General features: G+C 51.0%; 1 protein-coding gene across 2 annotated transcripts in view; it reads left to right on the forward strand.

Annotated features, from left to right (window-relative positions):
* The window catches only part of GLG1 (golgi glycoprotein 1), a 121,539-nt gene that overhangs the window by 83,226 nt on the left and 13,940 nt on the right, over positions 1-24,373 (forward strand). For both annotated transcript variants that reach the window (XM_075940659.1, XM_075940661.1), the window contains exons 9-21: positions 7,351-7,472; positions 8,225-8,326; positions 10,358-10,514; positions 12,236-12,373; positions 14,547-14,633; positions 15,593-15,655; positions 16,465-16,578; positions 17,961-18,049; positions 19,011-19,128; positions 20,309-20,401; positions 21,615-21,752; positions 22,996-23,119; positions 24,055-24,197. In XM_075940659.1, coding sequence (XP_075796774.1) covers positions 7,351-7,472; positions 8,225-8,326; positions 10,358-10,514; positions 12,236-12,373; positions 14,547-14,633; positions 15,593-15,655; positions 16,465-16,578; positions 17,961-18,049; positions 19,011-19,128; positions 20,309-20,401; positions 21,615-21,752; positions 22,996-23,119; positions 24,055-24,197 — 1,488 coding nt within the window. The remainder of the gene's footprint in view (positions 1-7,350; positions 7,473-8,224; positions 8,327-10,357; positions 10,515-12,235; positions 12,374-14,546; positions 14,634-15,592; positions 15,656-16,464; positions 16,579-17,960; positions 18,050-19,010; positions 19,129-20,308; positions 20,402-21,614; positions 21,753-22,995; positions 23,120-24,054; positions 24,198-24,373) is intronic.

Below are 24,373 nucleotides of genomic sequence, written 5' to 3' on the forward strand. Positions count from 1 at the left end.
GTTGAGAGCTACCCTGCTGGGAGCTTTCCTTGGCCTGGGGTCCCTGTCCCCTACCCCCTGAACAGATGGGGGGTGCCAGGGACTAGCCGCCTCCTGGTGTAGTCTGGGGTGGAGGCTTAGATTCCATAGAACAGCTTGCAGCTCCTGGCCCCGCTGCTAACCTGTGTCCAGCAGCCGCCCCGCAGGCACAAGCCCTTTGAACAGAAGCAGCTGAAAGGGCTTGTGCCTCCAGGCAGCTCCCAGGCAATGGGCCAGTGGAGCTGAGCTGCAAGCTCTTTTGACTGCTTCTGTTTAAAGGGCTTGGCCTGCCGGGTGGCTGCCAGGCAGTGCACCCCCAGCAGGCGAGCCCTTTAAAGAGAAGCAGTTGAACGGGATCACGTGTCTCTAGCAAGGCGCTAGAGGCAGGGGAGCTGCGAGCCCTTTGGGCTGTTTCCACTTACAGGGCTCTCGTGGTCCTGTGGCTGCTAGGCAACGCTTCCTGACAGGCGCGGGGAAGGCGCCAGCCCTTTAAACAGATGCACTAAAAGGGCTCGCAGCTCCCTGCATCTCTAGCGCCTTGCTAGGGTATCAGAGGCACAAGCCCTCTCAGCTCTTTCTATTTAAAGGTCTGGTGCCTTCCCCATGGCTGCTAGGCAAGACTGGGGAAGACAGGAGCCCTTTAAATAGAAACAGCTGGAAGGGCTTGTGCCCCCTCCCCCTCCCAGTCCATGCACTGGGGGCGGGGCCTGAACTGCCCACTAAGAGGCTTTTGCCACTCCTGCCCTAGTGGGACTGCTTGGCATGGCAGGCCGGGGGGGGAGGGGGGACTGGCAGGACCTGCAGCTGGTCCAGGATCGGGCGGGGAGGGCAGATATGACTCCCCGGTCAGGTCTCTAGGGTGCCAGACCAGGGAGGGCCAACCTGCATTACCTACCTGAACAGGGGATAGTCGTCCCTGCTGCGTCAGCTGCGGGAATGATGCAGGCAGATCAGCGTTAGCCTGTCTGCAGTAGGGCTGTCGGCGTGCAGACCACATGATTAACCGATAAGCCTGGGCTTATCCCTTAATCTAGTCGACTACACACACCCCAGGCACGGTGTAGTCAGCTTAAAAGCCGGTCTCCCCCCAGCACCAGCTCCTCTATCAGAGGCAGCAGTGTGGGGTGAGGGGCAGGGGAGGCTGCTGTGAAGCAGCCTGTTCGCGGTGGCCTGGGACATCCCGTGGACAGAGGCTGCTTTGCAGTTGTCTCCTCCGCCCCCTTCCCCACACAGCAGCCTCTGTCTGCGGGGAGCTCGGACCCCCTGTGGATAGGGGCTGCTGCCACCCCATGCTGCTACCTCTGTCAGAGGTTGCGAGGGGGGGGGAGGCAGCTGGTCTGCAGAGGAAGCTGGTTTTTAAACTGGCTCCCATTGCGGATTGGCTCTCACTAATAGAGGCAGCAGCGCGAGGTGGCAGGGGTTCCCTGGGAGTGGGACTGGAGTGGCCCTGGCGGCTGGCCCTGCCCTCCGGGACTATAGAATAGTCGAGTAACCGATAGGAGTTGGTGCGATTGCACGACTATTCACGTACCCGATAGAGAACATCCCTAATCTGCTGTGCACCTTTCCCGGTTTGCCCTCCTCTGCCAGTGACTTGCCTAGAAGAAACATGGCTCATCTTGCATTTGCTCAGACGTGCAGGATCTTGTCTGAGTGTTGCCAGGCTGTGGCCAGCTCCTCACTGATCGGTGTTACAAAGCAAACATCTGCTTCTGTGCAAGCAGGCACGCACGGGGGAAAAGGCTTCCACTGGCCACCCCAGGAATGCGGAGAGCCAGCAGGATGGTCAGGGTGCCGTAGTCGCTCTGGTCTGGGCCCAGCAGGGCTGGCCCTTCCAAAGTCCATCCTCTTACATACCCGAGTCCGGAGAGCTGTGTGCTCCTGTACAGTTGGAGTGTCTTCATTTGACAGCATCGCTCACAGGCTTCTGAAGAGGCGGGGAGGCCCCCTGGCCCCTGCTAGAGCTTATACCACATGCCACCTCTGGAAAGAGCAGAAAAGATGAGTCCTCCAAGCTGCCTAGAGCAGCTCTGAGGAAGTAGCCAATCCACATAGGCTGCAAGGAGCAGCTGGTTGGAGTCTCCAGGCTCTCCTAAAAGGAGCTGCTGGACTGAGCAGATTCAGTTGCTGGCAGGAGCCATGGGATCAAGGAATCTGGCTGCAGGGACTCAGACGTCCGCCCTGAGCAGAGTTTGGGTAGTGTGACCTCAGGAAACAGCAGTTAGTAAAGGGATGTAGCCTGCGGTGGGACCCAGAGTCGGGGCAGGCCTGGGCCCCCTCACCAGGCCGCAGGGAAGTAGCTTCAGCTCCTCTCTGGGCCACTTCTCTTCTCAAGACTTAGGACCCAGGGAGGTGGGTGGGGGTCAGCATTTGTGGGACTGGAGTGACTATCTGGTGAGCTGGGCAGGAACCAGGGCCACATGGCGGGTGGCTGCTGGAGCTCGGCTGTGGTGCGGTTGCTCCGGGACTGGGGTGCACCCTGAGTGCATGGCTGGGGGCTGCCAGAGCTGGAGACTGGGCTGCTGTGCAGCAGCTCTGGGGGCCAGGGCTGGAGTGTACCCCGGCCACCTGAGCCGCCGCACCGCAGTCTGGCTCCAGCTCCGGCTGCCACCATGTGGTGGGCAGTTGCCAGTGACGAAGCCGGCTGTTGTGCAGCGGCTCTGGAGCAGCACCACAACCTGGCTCCCCTGGGAAAGCAGCGCCCAGCTCCGAGCGCACCGGTGGGCAGCCTGAGCCGGAAGCGAGTGCTTAAAGCGCCCTTCCTGAACGGCTAGTCGGTGGGAATTCCGTCGAGTACTCAACTAGTAAATGAATCGATACCTAACATCCTTAGCAGCAGAAGTCCCATTAACTGAAGTGTGTGGGTGCAGTGATTCATCGATGCTGTTATTAATCGGGTCAGTTATCAGTAATATTACTGTGTATATTTGCAGCCATGCCAGTGGGCACTCCTGCACAGCTTTGAGTGCTTGCTCTGAGGTTTGGTGGAGTTTGGCTCTTTGGTTGGAAGAGGTGCCAGGCCCTGCCCAAGGTTTCTCCCTGACCTTTTCTGGCCTGAATTTTCTTTGGTCCCCGCTCTTGTTAATCCTGTGAGTGTGTCAGCCCCCCCAGCAGCGAGGGCTTTAGCAGTCTTTGTGCTCTTAGATTCTGAGGGGCTCCAAAGTTAGCCATGGGGGAGAACAAAAACTGAGCAGCCCCCAGGGACAGAAGTGCTGTCCATGGACACTGGGCAAGTCACATGAGCAGGGAAGTTGTGGGAACACTGTCCTGTTCACTGCCTCTCACCAAATCATTCCTTCCCCCTTTCCGGCTTCCTTGGCTGGGCTGCTTTATAGTTTGGCATTTGGTTGAGAGCTCCCAGCACAGCATTTGAAGTGACAAGGAAACTTGAAAGCAGTGTCGCCTCCTCTGAAGTGCTGCTGGGCAGTGCAGGCAAACAGACTTGAAAGGAAACAACCCGTCCCTTGCCCAGCCTGGCCCACTTGCTTCAGTCATTTGGCCTGGTGAAAGCGTTGCCATGGCGAATTTGAGGGTGGTGACTTCTGGGTAGGGGAATTGAGGACTTTCAAGAGACATTAACAAAAGGGTGGATTATGAATTGTTTGGATGACTTACAGATATTACTGTTGTATGAAGTTCCCCAGTTTCCTCTCTGTGGTTAGTTTCTCCTGTGACTAGATCTGTCTCTCACAGTCATGTATGGAGAGCGGAGCTTTAAAAACAGAGGGAAAGCAACCCCAATCAGGCAGAGGGCGCTCAGAAGCAGGGTTAGTAGCCATCACTGCTTTTACTTAGGTTTTAAAAAATGACAAGATCCTAATGATTTAGCTGCCAGGAAATGCCTGGCTCTGAAGTCACAGCTGTTACAAATTCCACCACCTGACTAAATGAAGGAAATACAATTGTGGTTCTGGTTTTACTCATGCTTTTAGCAATGTTGTCTTAGCAGTCAAAAGCCTGTATGTTAACGTGGGAACATTGATTTCGTTCTCTGTGCTCTGGTAAGTGCACAGTGGAGCTTCTCTGTTAAAGGTGAGAGCAAACTTCTCCTTCATGGCACCATGGGACTCAGATGGGAGAGTCCCGTGTCTTTTCAGCAATCTTAAGCCCAACAGTTTTATTCTTAAAAAAAGCATATAGAGTGAAGTGTGACCTTCAGAGATGTAGAATCCCAATTAGTTAGTTAAATGTTAGGCTAACGTGACATTGAAATGGTTAACCAAATAAACAGGCCCCGTGTCTGGGGCGGCGGCGGCTGCTGCTGCTGCTGCTGGCAGAGCCTCCCAGCTCTGGACCCGGGCTATGGCTGTTGCTGGTTCCCAGCCCTTATGGGGCAGCCCTCCATGGGGCCTTCCATGGAACTGATTAACGTCACCCAGTAGGGGTGATGCTTACCAGTTAACTGGTCACATCTCCCCTGACTCCTGCCATCCAGAGTGAACAAAGTGAATTTGGTTCCAATTGTGACATAACAGGAACATGGGTTACATCAAATCTTGGACGTACCTCTGAGGAGGACATGTGGGCTGCTGACTATTAATAGCGAATGAAAAACTTGAGGGCCTAGGCAGATGGCTTAGTAATTCAGGACATCTCTTCTGCCCTGCCCACCCCATCCTTACTGAAATTGGCTCGTTCCACTTGCCAACAGCCTGAGTGAGTTCTCTGTGCACTGAGACTTTGTCTGTACAATGACTTGATACGCGCTGACCCAGACAACTGATTTCATCTTTGCGTGTGCGTGTGTCGGAGTTGGCATTATGAAACTATAGAACATCTTGACTTATGACCCTTTTAATGGGAAAGCCAGTTGCTAACAGTCGTGCTGGTGCACAGGTGTTATTCACAAAGTGGTGCGCTCAAAAACAAGCCCCAACTGTCTGAGAACTTACAAATTGGGTAGGAACAGGCCCCAGGCCTAGTGCTCATTTGCTCCTGTGCCGATGAGGCTGACTCCGATTTGGCGGGGAAAGGATGGAAAATGACACTTTCTGGCTCGGGTTGACCTCTCTCCTGAAGAGCGCAAGAGGGGATTCTGTATACAGCCTCGGGCGCCCCTCGCTCTTGCCCCCACGCCACTACTCACTGAAACAGCAGCCAGAGACTGGATGGCCAAGAGCTAGACAGATTTGCTGGTTTCCTTCTTCAGACAAGCTAACTTTATCCTGAGAAACAATTTAACCTGAAAACTGGAATTTCTGAACACACACAAGATCGCCAATAGCCTGTTCCTGGCTAGAAGTGAATTCTCTTGGTTGCAGCGTCTAAGGAGGTAGGCAATTCAAAAAAGAAAAGCCCTGCCTGGCAGGCACAATAAGTCATATTAAATACAAAGGCTCTCTGCACAAGCTACCTCACTTCAAATTCCCTTCCATTTTGTCAACGATGCTCCTCAAAATACCCCCCACCACCACCCAGTCTGGCAAGGGTCAAATGGAAAAGCCCGCTGCCATAGGGGCCATAAAGCCTATTCATAGCAAAGGAGAAATGCTTTACATTACTGAACGGTTGCTTCTCCAAACGATCAAGCTGCAGTGTTAATATCAAAGTCACGTAGGCCTCAGACAGCATCAGCCTGACGTTGGGCCATGAAAGATACTGGACCAGTGGTTTTCAGTCTTCACTCGTGGAGCCTTAAAATTGGAATGAAGGTGCAGACCCCTTTGGAAATTCTACCCTGTGGATCCCCAGGGGTTTACAAACTGTGGTCCAGCAAAAGTCCCACACCCTTCCTGCTTTCCTGTCCTCTCCTCACGCACAAAGGCATGTGAAACACTTAGGGTGCTTCGGGCTGGATATCTATAGACTGACTCTAGGGCGGTCACTCTGAAGTGTAGAATGTTTGTTGGGTCGGCAGGAAGTGATGGGAACAGTTATGAGGATGGCTGAAAGCTCTTTTGTTCAGAGTACCATCAGGTGCCACCACCACTGGGATACAGAGCCTGCCACCGTCCAATGTTAAGTTCTCAGCCATTCAGCTTTGCGAATTACACCCATGCATCAGCAAGGCACGTATCTGCGCCATGCTGAGAGTGTAACAGCCAATTATTGGCCTTCTCAACAACTGATTTGCACATGATCATTTCATTGGCTGCATGAGGGAGACTTCATAGATGGTGGATGACTGTGCTCCAGTGCTGTGGGGCTTGAAAGCTTGTCTCTCTCTGGTAGAAGCTGGCCCAGTAAGAGAGATTACGTCTCCCACCTTGTGTGTCTATACAGCACGTGCCTGTCCGTCCTGCCAGCCCTGCCCCCTGTTGCATTGCATGCATGGAGCGAGAGGCTCTGTGATTGTGTGGCAGGAGTGGGGCCCATCCCGGGGGTGAGAGGAAGAGACCTGACCCCAAGGAGGTCAGGTTGTTTGCTCACCTGACCTGAACCAAATGCTTGTCGTCTGGTCCCGTCATGGCCGGGTCTCAGGGCTCTGCTTTGCTGTTCATCTTAAATGAGCTCTTCTATGCAGTGACATAAACAAATGTCCCTCCGAAGAAAACTGTGTGTTGAGCTGATGACGAAATCCATCTCTTCTAACTCAGGACTGTGCTATGCCACTAGCCCATGTTTCACCCCCATCTTACGGGGTTAGTCTGCTGGTCCGATCAGATGTTCAGAATTGATCCTTCTCCCACTGTTAAATCGGTTGTTGAACTACATCTTGAAATGGCTACATGTGAAATCTCTGCCTATTCCAGTTTAAATTCACTAAAAATTAGGTTGTAAGTTAATTGTGTATAACCCTGCAGTGGACTAGACCTGTGGACTAGCCCTTCCTAGCTTGGATGTCCAAGACTAGAAGCCCCAAATATATATTTTGGGTCTTGGCTTCTTTACACGTTAGAGTTTCAAGTTCCATCTCCTTGCAATTAGTGGGTGCCCTCTCAAATGCTGAGAACCAGAAATTTGCTCTAAAAGCCCTTCCAGATGGGAATGATGGTTTTATGAACAGAGTTTTGAGTCAAATATTCATACTGTATGAGCACATGCCCCATCATCACTGTTCAAATGGCTTGAGGTTTCCAAATAATAAGCAGAAATTCCACTTCACAGAGCCGTGGAGTAAGAGCTGTCCATGGTTCGCTGTGCAGAGCCTTCAGTTGCTGTTCCATTAGAAACGGTTGATTATTATTATTTTTTTTGGCAAGTGTTTTGGTTGAAGATTACTCAGGCGCACTGATTTGGGTATTTTCCTTGGGAGTGAGTGAAAAGACTGCCTCTCCCAAGCGGTGTGCATCATCAGTTGCTGACATGAGTAGCCGTCACATGGGTGTGGGGTCTGTTCCAGCACAGCTAGCATTGTGGCGAAGCTATCTTCCTCTCTAATTCCTCTTCCAGCTTCAAACACTGATTCAAGAGACTGACCCTGGTGCAGATTATCGCATTGACAGAGCTTTGAATGAGGCTTGCGAATCCGTGATACAGACAGCCTGCAAACACATACGATCTGGAGATCCAATGTAGGTGGCTATTTCATAATCCCAGTGGGCTTTACTGTCACTACTGTGTGTGTGCCGTGTTCACTTGAGTGACCAAAATAGATACTAACCAGCCAAACAAACTCCCACGAAATCTGGCACGGGTACCACAATTTATACAGCACCTAGAAGTGAGGCCCAGGCTGTATGCAGCTCTTGTGGTAGATCATGCTGAATTTTTGTCAGAGGCCCATCATAGCATTAACAAGATTTAGCCATTGCAGTTTGAACTTCTATCATTTGATGTGCCATGTTCTGTCATTACACAAACCTTCGGTGTCAGTTGTCTGAGGAATGCAGTAAAAGTTTCAACAGGTTTTTGAGAGAGAAGGAAATCCAAAATGGAGAGACAAGTGTCTTATTTATACCTTCTGAGCCAAATACATAATGCAGTGGTCCCCAACGCGGTGCCTGGCCGGCCTGAGCCATTCTTGCGCCCTGGGCGCCTGTCAGCCCCAAAAGGTTGGGTACCACTGATATAATGTGATGCTCTTGCTGAATTTAACTGTCATCAGCACAGCTGAATCTAGTTCATACAGACTGTGGGATTTAATGCCGCACACATGGGAGTATAACTATTTTAACCCTTTACAGTGTGGTTTGCACCTCTTACTAGCCAAAATGAGTCTATGGAAAGGCAGATCAGCTGCGTGTGGAATCAGTGCAGTAACTGATACGAGGTCATAGCATGGCCCCTCTTATTTTCTTCTCTCTCGATGCTTGGCCCTGCTCAGGATCCTGTCGTGCCTCATGGAACACTTGTACACGGAGAAGATGGTGGAGGACTGTGAACACCGGCTGCTGGAGCTGCAGTACTTTATTTCTCGGGATTGGAAGTGAGTATTGGGAAACAGAGGGTTAGGCACATCAGCTGTGCCAGGTAAGCAGCCCCTGGCGTACCCCGGGTGCTTTCCATAGCTCAGCAAGGGAAGTGACACCCGACTGACCAGCATGTTTCTGCCCTGGAAACTTGGCTCCTCATCTCCTTGTCCAGTGCAAAGGAAGCCAGAGCTGCTGAGGGACCTCCTGCCTCTGTTGAGCTAGAGGCTCAGCTTTCCCACCACGGTGTCCTTAGTTGGAGCAGAGGCTTAGCGTGCACAGAACTGCACGCTGTTCCTTACCATGTTTCGGACCCCATGCACTTGGGAGGGAATGCTCTTGAGTAGCGAGGGGTGGGTGCTCCTTTCAAAACCTTGCTACTCAGTAGAGAGGGTTCACTGTTTTGTGAGAGGGTCCTGTTCTCTGTGGAGTGTGCAGTGCTGCCTTTCCTGCCGTAACAAGGAGTCTGGAGGCACCTTAGTCTAACAATGTTGTTAGGGCATCAACTTGTTAGTCTGTAAGGTGCCGCTGGACTCTGAAGCAGACTAACATGGCTGCCTCTTTGCCACCATTCCTGCCTTGTCTCATCCCCCCAAATCCCTGGAGCCAAGGCTTTCCAGCCAGTGTGGACTAGGTGCAATTCTTTTTGGAGTTGTTTATTTGGCCAGAGTGTCTCCAGTCAGACACATTGAATTGTCTCTTCCTTCCCTACCTTCCTTGGTGGCTGCATTCTTTGCTTGGGCCACACTTCCAGCTCAGGGTGTGAAAGGTTAACCTTAGTGAGTGCTGCTCACCAGTTCTGGTTAGTAGGTGGGGGCCAGAGCAGCTATCTGCCTGCCGGGGGCAGAGGGCTGCTCCTGACCCACCACAGAAAGAGGCTGCTCTGGTTGGGTTGGTGCAGCCTCTGTCACGGGCCAATCCGGAACAGCCTCTGTCTGCAGCAGTTAACCTATGAAACGGGATTTTACGTTCCTACTTCCAGGAAGGATTTACTCGTTTGAACCAAGCTGCTTGATTAACTCCTTTTGTTAACTAACCTGTATTTGACCCTCATGCTGTTTGAACAAAGTCCATTCCAACTCATGCCCTAAGTGGACAGATGGTGCCCAGCCTTTCGTGTTGCTCACACCGTTCTGTGAGCAGGCTAATGAAAGGGCAGTGTAATTCCCTGGGCGGGCCGGCAGCATGGAAGCCTTGCATGATTTATTTTTCTTACTGCTTCTTAAAAGCAAGTGTTTGCAGAACTGTTTAGTTTGTAGCTCTCCTCCCTGCCCTTCCGAAATGCCTTGAAAGCCTGAGGCTATTTGTAACCCTCACCACTAAAGCTCACTGCATTTCCATTCCAGACGGCTCACCCGCCAATCCCTCATTTTGGTGCAATGGCTAAACATTTCCTCAGTGGAGCCCATGCCATGCCCGCAAAGCAGGGACACTGGGCCTCCCTCAGCCCTGCCACCACAAATCAGAACTGACTGTGGTTAACTGGAACCAAATCTGCTTCCTGAAAACCTGACTGACTTCAAGATGGAAATAATGGTACTTTGGAGCTGGAGAAGCTCTTTAAGCAAGTCTAGTGTGTCCTGGCTTTGCTTGGCCTGCTGGCCACCCCAGGAGCTGATTTTCTCCGACTTTGCTCAGTGCACAATGTCAGCCTCGTTGGATCGGGATCGGAGATCTTGTGGGGAAACAGGCGCTTCTGGAAGTGATGTAGTTGATTGGTTCAGTGAATCTTCTTTACAAGTCAGTACTAGAGCAACCTCCTTGCGTGGTAGGGGAGCCTGTGCTGCTGGAGGGGTCAGTTGGGGCAGATGGTATACAGTCAGGTCTGTAGAGATCAGTGATGCCAGAACTCTTGTTGCAGGAGTAAGGACTTTGATTCCAGACTGTTCTATCGTGTGGCAGTTACAAAGTACTCCTGCTTCAGAGTGGATCTGTCCACTTCATGAACCTTTCTGTGGGTTCTGTACATGAACGTGGATAAAGCATTTGGGAGCTGCCGAGGGGTGCAGAGTGCTGTGGTGATGATGACTTCTTTTTGTCTTCTCCAGATTGGATCCAGTCCTTTACCGCAAATGTCAGGGCGACGCGTCTCGACTCTGTCACACACATGGCTGGAATGAGAGTACCAGTGACCTGATGCCTACAGGGGCTGTCTTCTCCTGCTTGTATCGACATGCCTACCGCACAGAGGAGCAGGGAAGGAGGGTACGCACTCATTCTCGCCATCTGTTGGAGGTGGCTGCGCGTCGGTAGCCTGTCATGCCACACTGACACAGTAAAACTAGCTAGACAAGGCAGTTGCTTTGGTTATTTACTGCCACAGCGCAGAGATCCTTACCGGCAGTGTTCCTCCATGCACATGTCTGCAGTGGAAAGAGGCAAAACTCAGTGCCTCACCAGTGGAGTTGCCATCTTGAGGCATTTGTTCAAGGAGTTGAATTAGTGTTGAGACCCGAGAGCCCAGTGCTCACTGTGTGCATAGGCACTATGTAAAAGCCTCTAGCAAATCACGTGACTGCCATAGGCTCCAGCCAGCTCAGCTGTCAAATTTCTTCTATACAAAAAATCCTTCTATCGTAAATGCTGGGCTGTTCTCAAACTGGGATCTGACTGCTCAGAGCAACTTGCTTTGGTTTACACGATCTATTAAGAAGGTCTCTGTAGTGATGACACACACTACACTTTGAACCCCGCGTGGCAGCAACCTTCATGCATTTCCCAGTACAACTTACAACTAGAACACAGTGAAGATTTGACTCGCTGCACTGCCTCTTTGGGAATGTGCCATGATAAACGTCTGACAGCTGTTCATTGGGCTAAGCCGTTTGCTGCCCTCTAGTGTCTTTGGGGGACTGAGCCTCTTGGGACCTCAAAGGTCCTTCGGCTGCTTTGGTTGTTGCACTGTAGGGTGCAGCTCCAGAGAGCTGGGGTGGGATTATGCAACGGTCTTGCTTCCAAAATAATACTCTAGAGCCTCATGTAAATTGCTTTATGATGGAGAGGTCAAATATGAATCAGAAGTTCCTTCCTTGTAGGGAGGGAATCTTTCATTCAGTGGTTTCCAGTTCAGCTTCTGGTGCCATGAGCTGGGCTCTTCATCGTAATGCATTGTGTGAGTGCTAACCCCAGGAATCCAGGCCCACTGCAAATGATCTAACAGTTGAGGGGAGAAGGTCTGTATCTGTGGGAAGCAGGTGTGTCGTTTTGCAATTTAGTGTCAGTAAGTAGAGCTGTATGTCACGCTTTGGTGCAGTAGTTACCTATATACATATCCTACCTGGTCCTTCCCTAATTTCCAGTAAGTAGCACTCACCACGTGGTGTGAAACTTCCAGCACTCCATGCCTGCCAGGTATAACTCTGCCAGTGCATCTTGTACCTGAGTTGCAGCATATCCTGCTCTTCCAGTCCTCAGTCCTAACCAGTATCACCGCCTGCTGTGGCTGTCCTGCGCCCTTCCTCAGTGAGCAACTCTACTTCAGTCTTGAGAGCAACACAGAGGAAGTGGCAGGACACGTTGGGCAAGGATATGGACTGCCTGTCATAAACTGAGTTATGGGCGTCTCCAGATTCAGAGTGTCCTCTAGAATAACAGACCTCTTGTCACGTGTAAGGCAGCAGGGTCCTTTTGGCCAACACGGAGGCCCATTCAGCTTTCAGTACAGGATTTGTTGTTGGCTACTCCATGCCACAAGATCATGGACCCCCTTTGGAGTTCAGGCCACTGGCTGGTAGAGGCCAATTTATCATGGAGCTAATGCTCTCTGAGCTACAGAGAATGATTTACTGTCACCACAGGTTAGGAAGAAGAGAAATTTCCTGTCACTCCCCATGGCGCATCCATCTTAGTAACTGAACAGATCACTTGGCAGGGCGCAGCTGCACATCTGTCTGTGCCTTTTAACCCTCTCTGTGCTCCCTGTGCAGCTGTCACGTGAGTGCAGAGCAGAAGTGCAGCGAATCCTTCACCAGCGTGCAATGGACGTGAAGCTGGATCCCACCCTCCAGGACAAGTGCATGATTGACCTGGGGAAATGGTGCAGTGAAAAAACAGAGACGGGACAGGTACTGTGCATGGCTGTCACTCTCACTACAAATGCCTTTTGGTGTGGGGAGGAAGGAAACCCTGCTGACAGGTCTTGAGTCTTTATGTTCCGAGCTTACAAATGTTGATTGTCTCTAAATCCCCCAGGCACATGGTGAGAAATCAAACGTAGAGTAGACAAATAGACCTGGGTTGTAATGTCTGTCTTTGAAAAGGAAGCTCCACAGCTTGGAAGTTGCCTTGTAGAAGAGATCGGAATGCCTAATATGAGATGATAGTTAACACCCTGGGCTCTCCTCTGAAGCAGCAGCTTATCTTTTATTTCAACTCATATTTGCAATATCCTGTTACAAGCTTGACATTTATTTTCCCCACAAACGTTGTCCCATTTCCGCTTGGCAAATATTGACAGGTTTCCTGGGTTTGAAAAGAGCTGAAATTAACATCTGCTGCTCTTTAGCTAGACTCCAACAGAGAGTTCTCTTCTATTTAATCATTTGTGCACTAGCATAGCTCTGGGGAGAGAGCTGTTACTTAGTGTGTGCTAAGGAGAGCACATCGCTCCTATTTTTAAGTGTTCCTCACTGGTAGATTTTGGTAGTGTGTGGAGGGAGAGGTGTCGCTTCCTGGCATAAAGCAATTTCCATCCTAGACAGAGTTTAGAGCCTGGTTTGATGGCTCCTGGCACCCACACTGAGCAAATTGTTCCAGCTCCCCATTTGGGAGGTTCATCCCACTCAGCAAAGAGCATCCCATCAGACAAAATATCCCTGCATGTGGAGGTCCAGTCTAGCATGGCATTCCTAGTAGTGTCTGACTTGATGCATGCAAGAAATTGAAACTAAATTTGAACATTCAGATGCAGTTTATTGCATTTTGTTCTAAATGTGGTTAGCTTAAAAAAAAAAAAAGTTTTTCCACTTAAAAATAAGACTGAGTGGAAGGAGGCTCATTTTCATCCAGAAATGTTTTTTCTTTAAAGCAGAAAAATGTAAAATATCTAATACTCAGAAATGTTGTTTGGATTCAGGACCATTACCATTGAAAAGACAAAACTTGTATCTTGTGGGTAGTGGAAAATCCATAGATCAAAATAAACATTTTTCATCACTTTCAACTAGCTCATTGCCTGTGTTGAGGCAGTGTGGCCTAGACCGGCAAAGGGCTGGGAGGTTGGAAGTTTGAGTTGTACTGTGTCCGCTTGTGCAAACTGCTTTCTTTGTGTGTCTCAGCTTAGCCTATCTATAAAACGCAAAGACCAGCAGCCCCAGCGCTTCTGACCCAGGGAAGCCACCAGATGGTTACTGCAAGCATCAAAAGAGCAGGAAATTTTAAACATTAAAGATTTTCCTGGTTCATTTTTGTATAATCTCATCCCCAGGAAGGCAAGTGGAAAAGAAAACCACACAGAAAAGTGCACTAGCACCACAAGACTAATTTTTGAAATATTCTATAGCTAAAGCCCTTCATCTAAAAAAATCTGTTACTTTCTCAAAAAATATCTATCTGGCTTCAAGATTAAACTAGATGGGTTTATGAAGGGGATGGTTTGATGAGATAACATGATCTTGGTAACTAATTGACCATTCATTATCAGAGGTAAATAGGTCAATGGATGGATGATAGGAGTTACTATAGAGAACTTTCTGGATGTCTGGCTGGTGAGTCTTGCCCACATGCTCAGGGTTTAGCTGATCGCCATATTTGGGGTTGGGAAGGAATTTTCCTCCAGGGTAGATTGGCAGAGGCCCTGGAGGTTTTTCGCCTTCCTCTGTAGCATGGGGTACAGATCAAAGCTGGAGGATTCTCTGTATCTTGGGGTCTTCAGAGTATTTGAAGGCTTCAGTATCTGAGATATAGGTGAGAGGATTATTCTAGGAGAGGGTGGGTGAGATTCTGTGGCCTGCATTGTGCAGGGGGTCAGACTAGATGATCATAATGGTCCCTTCTGACCTTAAAGTCTATGAGTCTGTCTAGCACAGCACCTTGGTAATCTTGCAACTCTGAGTTGACCTGAACAACTGGGACTTTGCTGAGGCAGTGTTTAATTCTCAGCCAGCCAGCACAGATAGGGCAGTGTGGCTGTCAGGGATCCTTTGCTTGCTGAGCTGTTGTATGTATCCTCATTTCTCTGGCACAGGCTCTGAGTTTTTAGAATCTCGTCACACATTAAGATGACTTGTTTCTCTGTAGGAACTTGAATGCCTCCAGGACCATCTTGATGACTTGGTGGTGGATTGCAGAGACATTGTAGGAAACCTCACTGAGCTGGAGTCTGAGGTGAGCAGTTTGCGGGTCTGAGACATTGCCCGTCTCTGAGAACTCCTGAACGGTAGGAGCTAGGATCCTGTGCGGCAGGCAGCTTCCTCTTCTCCTCCCTTAAAGCAAGGTCAGGCCGTGGTTGTCAGGACCATGGGGCGTGCCTAGAATGAGAGTGCATCTCCTCAGATGGAAAGGGAGGGCTGTGATCCCAAATGACCATGGATGGGGAGGGCAGGGCAGCAAGCCTGGGGGACAGTTATAACCCTGAAAGACCCCCTTGGGACAGCAAGAGCCCCAACTCCAGGAGCAGCCATCACCTGGGGATTTGCAGTGGGCTGTATGCAGTGCCACAGCGCAAGTGGAGAGGGTGCTAGGGCCAGCACACCTGTCCTTTTGCAGAAAGGAATGTGAGACCTCAAATGGCCCAGGTGTGCTCAGCAGCTCAGATTTTGGTCTTTGTCCAAAAGCAAGTGCAGAAGCACCTGTCTGGTGATTGACTGGCAGCAGCGTTGGGTCCTGCATGCTGGGGAGAGCATGTGGCGTCAGCAGCAGCCCAGATATTCCCTGAGTGCCTTGCAGCTCGCCATTGGCTCGGTTTCATACCTGACAAGCTCTCTGCTCTCAGGGCTGTTGCTTCCAGCCCATGTTGTTGAAAACCGCCACTAAGGTGCAGCTCAGTGCAGCTGTAACAGCATCTGGAATGAGTTCCTCCTAGCAAGACTGCACTGGCTGATCTAGATGGGTGGGTGGGGCTTCTCCCGCACACTTGGCTGGGGGGGCGCAGTGTGACTGCAAGTGCCAAAGGGCAAGGCTGTCTGGATTTCATCCGAACAAAATAGCAGAAACTCAGGTGGAGAGCTCGGCTTGGAGCACAGGTTTCAGCACCTTTTAAAGCATGAACAGCGTCTTCCCCTTATGGCTGTGTGGTTGGCTGTGCGGTTGTTACGGGAGCTGAGCATTGCCTGTCACTTCTGCAGGATATTCAGATTGAAGCCTTGCTGATGAGAGCGTGCGAGCCCATCATTCAGACTTTCTGCCACGTAAGTTCTTGCGATAGTCGGGGCGCCCCAGGGAAATGAGGAGTGTGCGGGCAAGGTTAGAATCTTCATTGTTCAAGCATAATTGGAAGTACCAGACCCAGGTGCCAGACTGAATGCTAATATAAATGGCTGTAGTTAGTGATGCGTGTGTGCCTTGCATGTGTGTTGTTGAAGGACAAAAGCTGAGAGACCACCCAAACCCAGTTTGTGATGCCAGAACTGCACTCTGGGATATATTGCCTTGCAGTAATTTATTGAGCTAGGACTAGCTAGCCATTTGTGGATATAGGGGTTCCATAAAAACATACCTCTGAGCCCCAGGACAATTGTTCAGAGCAAAAAAAAAAAAAAGCAGGCAAGATGACTGAATTATGTAGCTAATAGCCAGCTGAATCCAAAGGCTTTTAATTTCATCCAGGGTGTCTGCTGTTCTGCAATTCCTTGTCCCGGGAGCCAAGGAACAAGGCCCTGTCATTCAAATGCCACTGTGTTTATTTTGGGTCAGAACCCCAGTTCCACAGTAGCAGACTCCCCCTGTGGCTCTGCTCCCTTCCTGAGGCTCTTGTGGCTCTCAGCTGCACTGCATTATTGTGGTATCTATTAGTCACAGTTTAGGATAAGCAGGTGGCCACACAGCTGTTAGTTCTGTGTGTGTGTGTGTGTGTGTGTGTGTGTGTGTGTGCGCGCGTGTGCGTGCGTGCGCCTCTTTCCACTGTTGGATATCTAAGTATCTACAGAGGGATTCATATTAATTCTTGCACAAAAATTTCTGAGGTGGGTTAGCACCATGCCCCTTCCTATTTCCGCAGGAGATGGCTGATAACCAGATAGACTCTGGGGACTTGATGGAGTGTTTGATTCAGAACAAGCACCAGAAGGAGATGAATGAGAAGTGTGCCATTGGAGTCACTCATTTCCAGCTGGTGAGCAATTACTTGCCTTCTCACACCGTACCCCTTATACCATCTCACTTTGCCAGGGACCGTTGGGTCCCCCCTTCAAGAGCCACAACCCAGAGCAGCTGTTGCGAATTCAGTTCGTAAGTCTGAGCCATCCTTTCACATCAATATACGTCTTGCCAGCAATGTTCACTTTCGGATGTGAGCGCTAATCCCTGTGATGCCCCCGCCCCTCGAGGCCAGGTCCGGTGTGGATTACTTTCAGCAGTGGTTTGGGTGGATGTTTTTCTGTGTTGTTCAGCAGTTAGCTGTTGTCTGAGCAGCCTGGAATTCCTGTGCGTGACAAGGAAGTGGGCAGCTTCTGTAGGGATTCTTTTCAGTGCCCTTGGCTTTGGCTCCTACTCTGTTCTCTAGGCAGTCTAGCTTTCCAGTGTGCACATCTGGCTGCCATGCTGTCTAGCAAAAATAACTCGGGGGTGCCCAGAGTCCCTGTTCCCAGGTAGGTGACCAGGGCCACACTCACCTCTGAGCTCTTGGCAGGGCAGTAGTTGGCAAGTAGTAGGTGTTTGAGGTGACCACCCTACCTGTAAGGGGTAGAAACTTACCTTGTAAGCAAAGACAGTGGAGATACTGGGGCCAGGTTCTGCAGTTGAGCACACTGCAATTCCAGGGGATGCAGGGCCTGGGACAACCCCTTTCTTTCTCCGGGCTCTGCCCCCATCCCTCCCCTTCTCTTAAGTCTCTTCCCCTAGGTGATGCAGGGAGCCAGTGGAGCAGGCTAGGGCTGGGTCACTCAGCTTCCTGCCGGCACTGGTGAGCGCAGGGGTGGGCCCACCTCCTGCTGCTGCTGCTAATACCCCAGGGTGCTTCCACGTCCTCCTGAAACCCTGCACGGGCTCTGCATGGAATACTTGGGTTCCTGAAGCCTCTTGGGCCTTTGTGGTGGTTGAAAGTCAGCTCTCCCTTTTCCTTGCCCTCTGCACAACCTCCAGCCGTGCAGCTCTGGCCTGTTTCTGGATCGTGATCTGGCACGGCTGGTGATGAGCTGTCATCAGGAGCAGCTGCCTCAGGAAGGCTTGAGCCTGCCACTGCTCTTGTCGAGGAGCATTGTGAAGTTGCTCTTCTGAGCCTGTCGCTCCTTGAGACACCTTTGTAGCAAGGATGCCTCGAGAGTGTGGCTTACGTTGTCTGAGGCTTGGGGGGAAGAGGAAGGAGAAATTGGTGAGGGGTGGGGGAGGAGGAGGCCATGCTCCAGGTCAGCAGAATTGTCAGGTACACAACATGGATATTGGTTCTGCCTTAGTCGAACATGGCAGTTCAGGTGCTGTGGGTTGCACTGTTGTAAGCAAGTCTAGTGTCTCCTCTCAGTCTGAGAGATGCTTAATTTCTGCTTCTTGTTCTCCTAGGTGCAAATGAAGGATTTCAGGTTCTCCTACAAATTTAAAATGGCTTGCAAGGAGGATGTGCTGAAACTCTGCCCCAACATCAAAAAAAAGTATGTAGCCCCGAGTGGCTGGAAACACGAAGTCCTCCATGGACATTGCTTTGCCTCTGCTGCCACAGTGTTCCCCTGCCTCAGGAACAGCTGTCCCTCCTGTTAGCCTTTGCTCAAATGTATGCAGTCAGCATTTGAGAGGGGAAGGTTCTTCTTTGGGAAAATACTACTTCTGCCTTAGTTGCAATGTCTAATGCTGCTGCTCTCAGGGGCCATAAGGATAGCGCTGCCTTGGAAAACCACACTCGATTTTTGCTATGTTAATAGCAATTTAGATTCCCCAGACTTTTAAGGCATTTACACCCCCCGTTGTCTTGTGCCACTCCTGGCATGTAGGATCCGTGTTGATCAGCTGATGAAGGGAGAAGCTCCACAAATGTCCAGCAGTCTTGTCCTCTGTGGAAGAGCAAAGTGTAACAAGCCTAATATGGCTTGCTACCAGTCACTGATAAAATAGCACTTGGAACACAAGCTCAGGTTTCTCTTGCCCTGTGCAGCATAGGGCAGTTGGCGAAGACACTCTTTCTCTAGGACTCTTGGGCTTACTTTGGCGCCTCACGTCCCTGGGATTAAGAATGGGATTTTGAAAGCGCTTATGTGATTTGGAAGCACAAGTCGCAAGGTTTGAGGGGGATTGTACACAAGTCCCCCTGTGCTTGCGCTTACAGTGTCCTGTACAGAACCAAACTGCTGAGCCTGGATTCAGGGTTAGACCTCCTCAGACTGGCTATTTTAATCTGCCGTCCATTTGCACCCTTCTCTGATCATGCCTGGGCTGGCTCTGCCTTCTGATCAAATGCACTAGCCCTTTGTGCTGGTGTGGTGTTCCTGGGCCCTAGGCTGCTAAGCTACCCTGGTTTGTGGGGACGTGTTGTCCAGCACCACCCTTTGGCCCGGTGCACACAGCCAGGAGATGAGAGTTGGCCTAGGTATCAGTAGGGATCTGTTTCCTTGTCTGCAGGGTGGACGTGGTGATCTGCCTAAGCACTACGGTGCGCAATGACACGCTGCAGGATGCCAGGGAGCAGAGGGTCTCTCTGAAGTGCCGCAAACAGCTGCGCGTGGAGGAGCTAGAGATGGTAAGTGTGTCTGTGGCTCTTGGGCTTCTTTTATGCTGTTCCTGCGGGAATTGAGCTGATGAGATCCAGCCAACCCACTTCTGCTGGGATTGCCGAAAGGGACAACTTCTAAAGCAACACATCCAAGTCAGTTGCCTTTCAGACTCAGAGCGATGACTCAGTGTTCCTCACGCTGTCTGCCTGAGCCTCGCTCTCAACACTCAGCAGTTAGATGGCAGTACGTGGCCGCTGACTTCCCAGAGTCCCCATGAGGAACGTGTGAGCCACTTTACAGATGGGGAAGTTGAGGCATAGAAATGAAGGGACTTCTCCAAAGCCACCTCGTGAGTTGTTGGCTGAGCAAGGATTGTTTCTCTAGACCAGGCTGTTTGTTTCTCTAGACCAGGCTGTCTCCTAGTTCTCTGGCATTGGCCGTATTTACAGAAATAGCACCACAAGACGTTCCCCTTATCTTATTGAGTGTAAGTGGTGACTCTGGCTGAGCAGCCCCAACATGCTCAGTCTGTGGGTCAAGGGGAGAAACGAATGCCTGGCAGCACCTTAAATGAAAGAGCACGCCAGGATGGGTTCCCAGTCTTCTGGCCTTTCGTCTTCAATCAGAAGGATGTTGGCTATCTTGGACCCTGGTGTGGAGGGAAAGGGATGAATTGTGAGGGGTGCAGAGCAACCCTGCGCTTGTAGAGGGAGAAAGGGAACCTTCACTCGTGGTTAGCATTCTCTGAGACTGCTGTTTAAATGCAAAATAGCTGCTTCAATGAAGCAGTGTAAACTAGAATTTTGCTCTAACCCCTCGGCAGCTGGAAGACAGGCCCATGCCTTGGTCTGCTGCAGGGATTTGCAAACTGACTTTCACCACTTGCCCAGATCATATAATTAGGTAAGTGTGAGAATGAAGCTTATGGCGACTGTACATTTGGGACTGACCCGAGAGCCAGATCTTGTCAGTGTGACAAGGAAAGGTAGCCAGAGAGCAGCACCCAGAGTGGGGTATGCATCCAAGGTTGTACCTCGACATGTGACAACTGGGACTTTTCAACCCTGATCATTCTCTTCGTGGTACTCCAGTGCCTCCATTGTCTGCTGTGGTTACTATGCTGTAGCTCCTGGATAAAACCACTAACTGACTTTCTCCTGGAGTCTTGGCTAAGGGCTTGTTTTCCTGGGTCTCCTTATCTTACAGACGGAGGATATTCGACTGGAACCAGAGCTGTATGAGGCTTGTAAGAGTGATATCAAGAACAACTGTCAGAATGTGCCCTATGGCAATGCTCAGGTGATGATGGGTCCTTTAACTATTTACATGTCAGTATTTGGCCTGCTTTCCACAGACGTCCTTGTCTCACTAAGCGCAGAGCATCAGACTTGCCCTTGGGAGTGTGCTCCAGCTTTGGTGAGGATTAGAGCATCTTCGTGCCCAGCTCTTTCTGCATAGTGGAGCCCAGCCTAGCAGTTCGTTTATCCCCTTGGACTGTGACACTCAGTGATTTTGGAAATCTAGTTGAGTGGGAAAGTGTCATGACATTGTAGCTAAAACTAACAGGATTTAACAGTGGACTGAACACAGTGTGCTGGGCAATACAGCATTAGTGATTTGTTTAGATTGGGGTGGGTAAGAGGCAGCTAGGGGCCCGCCAAACTACTGGATCCAGCCCGCAGCCACCTCACCAGCACCCTTGCTACACAGCGGCTCACATAACTGGCTGCTAATTGCTCTGGACAGGGACTGGAAGCTTCACATGCTGTCCCGGCCCCATAGCAAAAATCCCTCAGCTCCCATTGGCCAGTTTCCAGCCAATAGGAGTGAAAAATTTTGCTAGAGGCAGGGCCAGCAAGTGAAGCCTTCTCCCTGTGCTGGAGCAGAGCCATGTGGAGCAGCCAGCCTAGCAGACAGGCATGGAGCCTGTCTCAGGTTCCTGCAGAGCTGCTGGCTGGGAACCACCAAGGTAAGTGCATCCCAGCCAAAACCTGCTTCTGGCACCCCACTCCTTGTCTCTCCCCCCCACCCCCACCACTTCCTGCTCCAGGTCACCCAAGCCCTCTGCATCCTCTCCCCACCTCCTCCAGGTCACAACTCCCTCCCAGACCTTGCACTCCTTCTGACACCCCTCCCCTAGGCCAGAATCCTCTCCTAGACCCTGGACCTCAAGCCCCTACCCCAGATCATAACACATTCCTTCAGCCAAACGCCCTCTCACCCCACGCCTCTTCTGCACCCAACTTCCATCCCAGACCCCACACCATCTCCAGAGAAGTGTGGCCCTTGACCACTTACCAGTGTCTTGGAGTGCCCCCCCCCCCCCCCGTTGTTAATTATTGCCCACCCCTGCTTTAGATACATTCTACCTTCTGATGCTTAGGACTTCACAAGTGCAGATACTAGAAAATGAGCCCCCAGGAGAACACCAAGAATATACTGAGACACTACCGAGGGGAGGGTTTTTGCCACTAGTGCGCCTTTCTCACTGCTGTCGTGCCTCTGGCTGCAGATTATCGAGTGTTTGAAGGAGAATAAGAAGCGCCTGAGCAACCGGTGTCACCAGAAAGTATTCAAACTGCAGGAGAATGAGATGATGGATCCAGAACTAGACTACACGCTCATGAGGGTCTGCAAGCAAATGATTAAGGTAATTGCAGCGTGCTGGCTGGCTCTGAGGCCATGGGTAACTTACCTAGAATGCTCAGGGGATTCATGCTTGGGACACAAGATGGGGGTCTCTTTCAGCAGTGCTCCGTGAGCAAAGTAGTCTGGATACAAATAAATCTATTGCCTGGAGTATTGGCTGAGATGGGGGGGAGAGGGCAGAGCCCATGTGCTGCTGAACACTCAGATCTACTGTCATGCTGCTGCGCCAACTCCCTCTGTCGGAGGCCATGGAGTTGTCAAGAACGCCAGTTGGCAAAACTCTCCGTTCACTGCGAATACAGCCCCATGGCAGATAGGGTCCATCCCTGTAACTGCTCCGGCCACAGACAAGATTAAATCGTCCTCAGCAGGGCACAGACACTGGGCTCGCAATGACAACTTGCAGGCAGGAGAGAATGTCAAACACATGGCTGCATAGCCGCAGGCGCCTCAGGGCACCGAGTTAACAAAACAGCCACTGGCTCCATGTCTGGCTGTGGCTTAATGTCTGGCTGTAGGGCTGGTGGTAAAGATCAGTAGCACGGCCGAAGGGAGTGGCAAGTTACTGCACTGTGGGAGCCTCAACTGCAGCTCCTGCAACTGGGGACTCTGTAAGAGCAGGCCCCACTCGAGCAGTGAAGACTCCATAGAGGTTGTGTCAGCCTGTTGCTCCTATCACTGTGCACAACACTCAGCTCTCCAGTGCTGCATAGCCTGTAGTGAGCACTGCCTAGTATTGGGCTGTCTGTACAGCCCCTCTTGCACAGGACAGACTGTAAGAGTGATCCCCAGCTTCACCTATTCCAGTTTCTGCAGCTCACAAGGCATGAGGGAAGATGGGTATGAGACCAAGTTGGAAATAATGGAAGCTTTGCACCAAAACGGGGAATGAGAATACCACGAGTGGGGAGGTAACGGCTCAGTTAGCAGCAAGTGCTGCGTAAAGTGGCATTCCTCTCCCTGATCTCCCCTGCCAGACGGGCGGATATAGGGCAGGGCGAGCGGGGTGGCCACCCCGGGTCCCACACTTCAAGAAGCCCCGCGGCAAAGGGGGGCCCCATGAAATTGTGCTGCACAGGGCCCTGCAAAATGGCCATCTGCCCCTGCTGCCAGAGCACAGGGGCGAGGAAAATGCTGTCAGTGGTGAGTATTGGTGAGGGAGAGCCAGGTGCGGTCTGGCTGCTTAGATTCCTGGGGGGACATGTGGTGATGCGTGTGCTGTAAAACGGGGATTCTCTTTGCAGAGGTTCTGCTCCGAAGCTGATTCGAAGAACATGTTGCAGTGTCTGAAACAGAACAAGAACAGCGAGGTGATGGACCCAAAATGCAAACAGATGATCACCAAGCGACAGATCACACAGAACACAGGTACCCAGGGCCTCCGCTGTACAGCCTTACTGGGGAGAAGGAGCCTGTTATCTGCCTGGACTAATGAATGGTCTGCACTAGGGATGTTAAATATCAATTAATTGACTAGTCGAGTAACCTCATGAATTCTTATCGGTTAATCGATTGGTCTATAGTCCCCGGAGGCGGGGCCAGCAGCCAGAGCACTCTGGCCTCACTCCCAAGAAGTCTCCTGTCACTCCACACTGCTGCCTCTGTATCCAGGCAGGCGGGAGCTGGTCCATGAGGGGAGTCAGTTTAAAAACCAGCTCCCCTTGCAGACCGGCTGCCTGTTGCCCTGTGCTGCTGCCTCTATCAGAGACAGCAGCATGGGGTGCCAGCAGCCCGTCCTTGGAAGGGGGGGGGGGGGGGCAGTGTCTGGGTTCCCGGACCCAGCGCAAGCAGAACTGAGCCAGGCTGAACTGAACCCGGATCCTAATACACTTTAAATGCAGAACTGCAGCAGGGCTAGGTCCCGGACCCGGTGCAAGCCAGGACTGAGCTGAGCAGCTGGCCAGCCTGCTAAAAAATGTACTGATGGGGGAGAGATGTGTGTAGTCTATAGCATTCACCTGTACGCTTTTGCTTTATCCCTAGTCTGCACAGACTTTACTGCTGATACCTTCCCTTCGTTTAACTTCCCTTCACACAGAGCCTGAGCCAGCGTGCTCTCCACCTGCTCACAGAGTGTCCTGGTGATGACTGGTTTTGCTTTGTCCTGAGGCTTGTACTGAGTGGTCAATTTCTTCATAGTAAAAAGGGTCAATTTAGCACTTTCAAAGTGCTGGAAACAATGTGATCCAGAGAGAATTCCTGCTGCAGGTTCCCTTGGAGCTGTCAGTTTGTCAACACATCTTTTATTCCCATAGTCTGCAAATTTTAACATTGTTCCTTTCCTTCTGTCCTCGATCGGTCAGATTACCGTTTGAATCCAGTGCTCAGGAAGGCCTGCAAACAAGACATCCCCAAATTTTGCCAAAATATTCTGAATACTGCCAAGGATGATGCAGAGTTGGAGGGACAGGTCATCTCCTGCCTCAAGTTGAAATATGCGGACCAGGTGAGTGGGGAAGGTAAATGTGTAGTATGTGCTGCACAGAAATGTGCCCCGCACTCTGGCTAAGTCGCCTAGTAAATTCAGCTCTCGTGCAGTGCGCACGTGCACCAGTGGATACGGGCTTTGTACTCACAATTTCTCTTTAATTGCTTCTTAGACTTTCCATTTAACCCAGTCGT

The sequence above is a fragment of the Pelodiscus sinensis genome, chromosome 12, assembly GCF_049634645.1.
Source record: "Pelodiscus sinensis isolate JC-2024 chromosome 12, ASM4963464v1, whole genome shotgun sequence".
NCBI classification, from domain to species: domain Eukaryota; kingdom Metazoa; phylum Chordata; order Testudines; family Trionychidae; genus Pelodiscus; species Pelodiscus sinensis.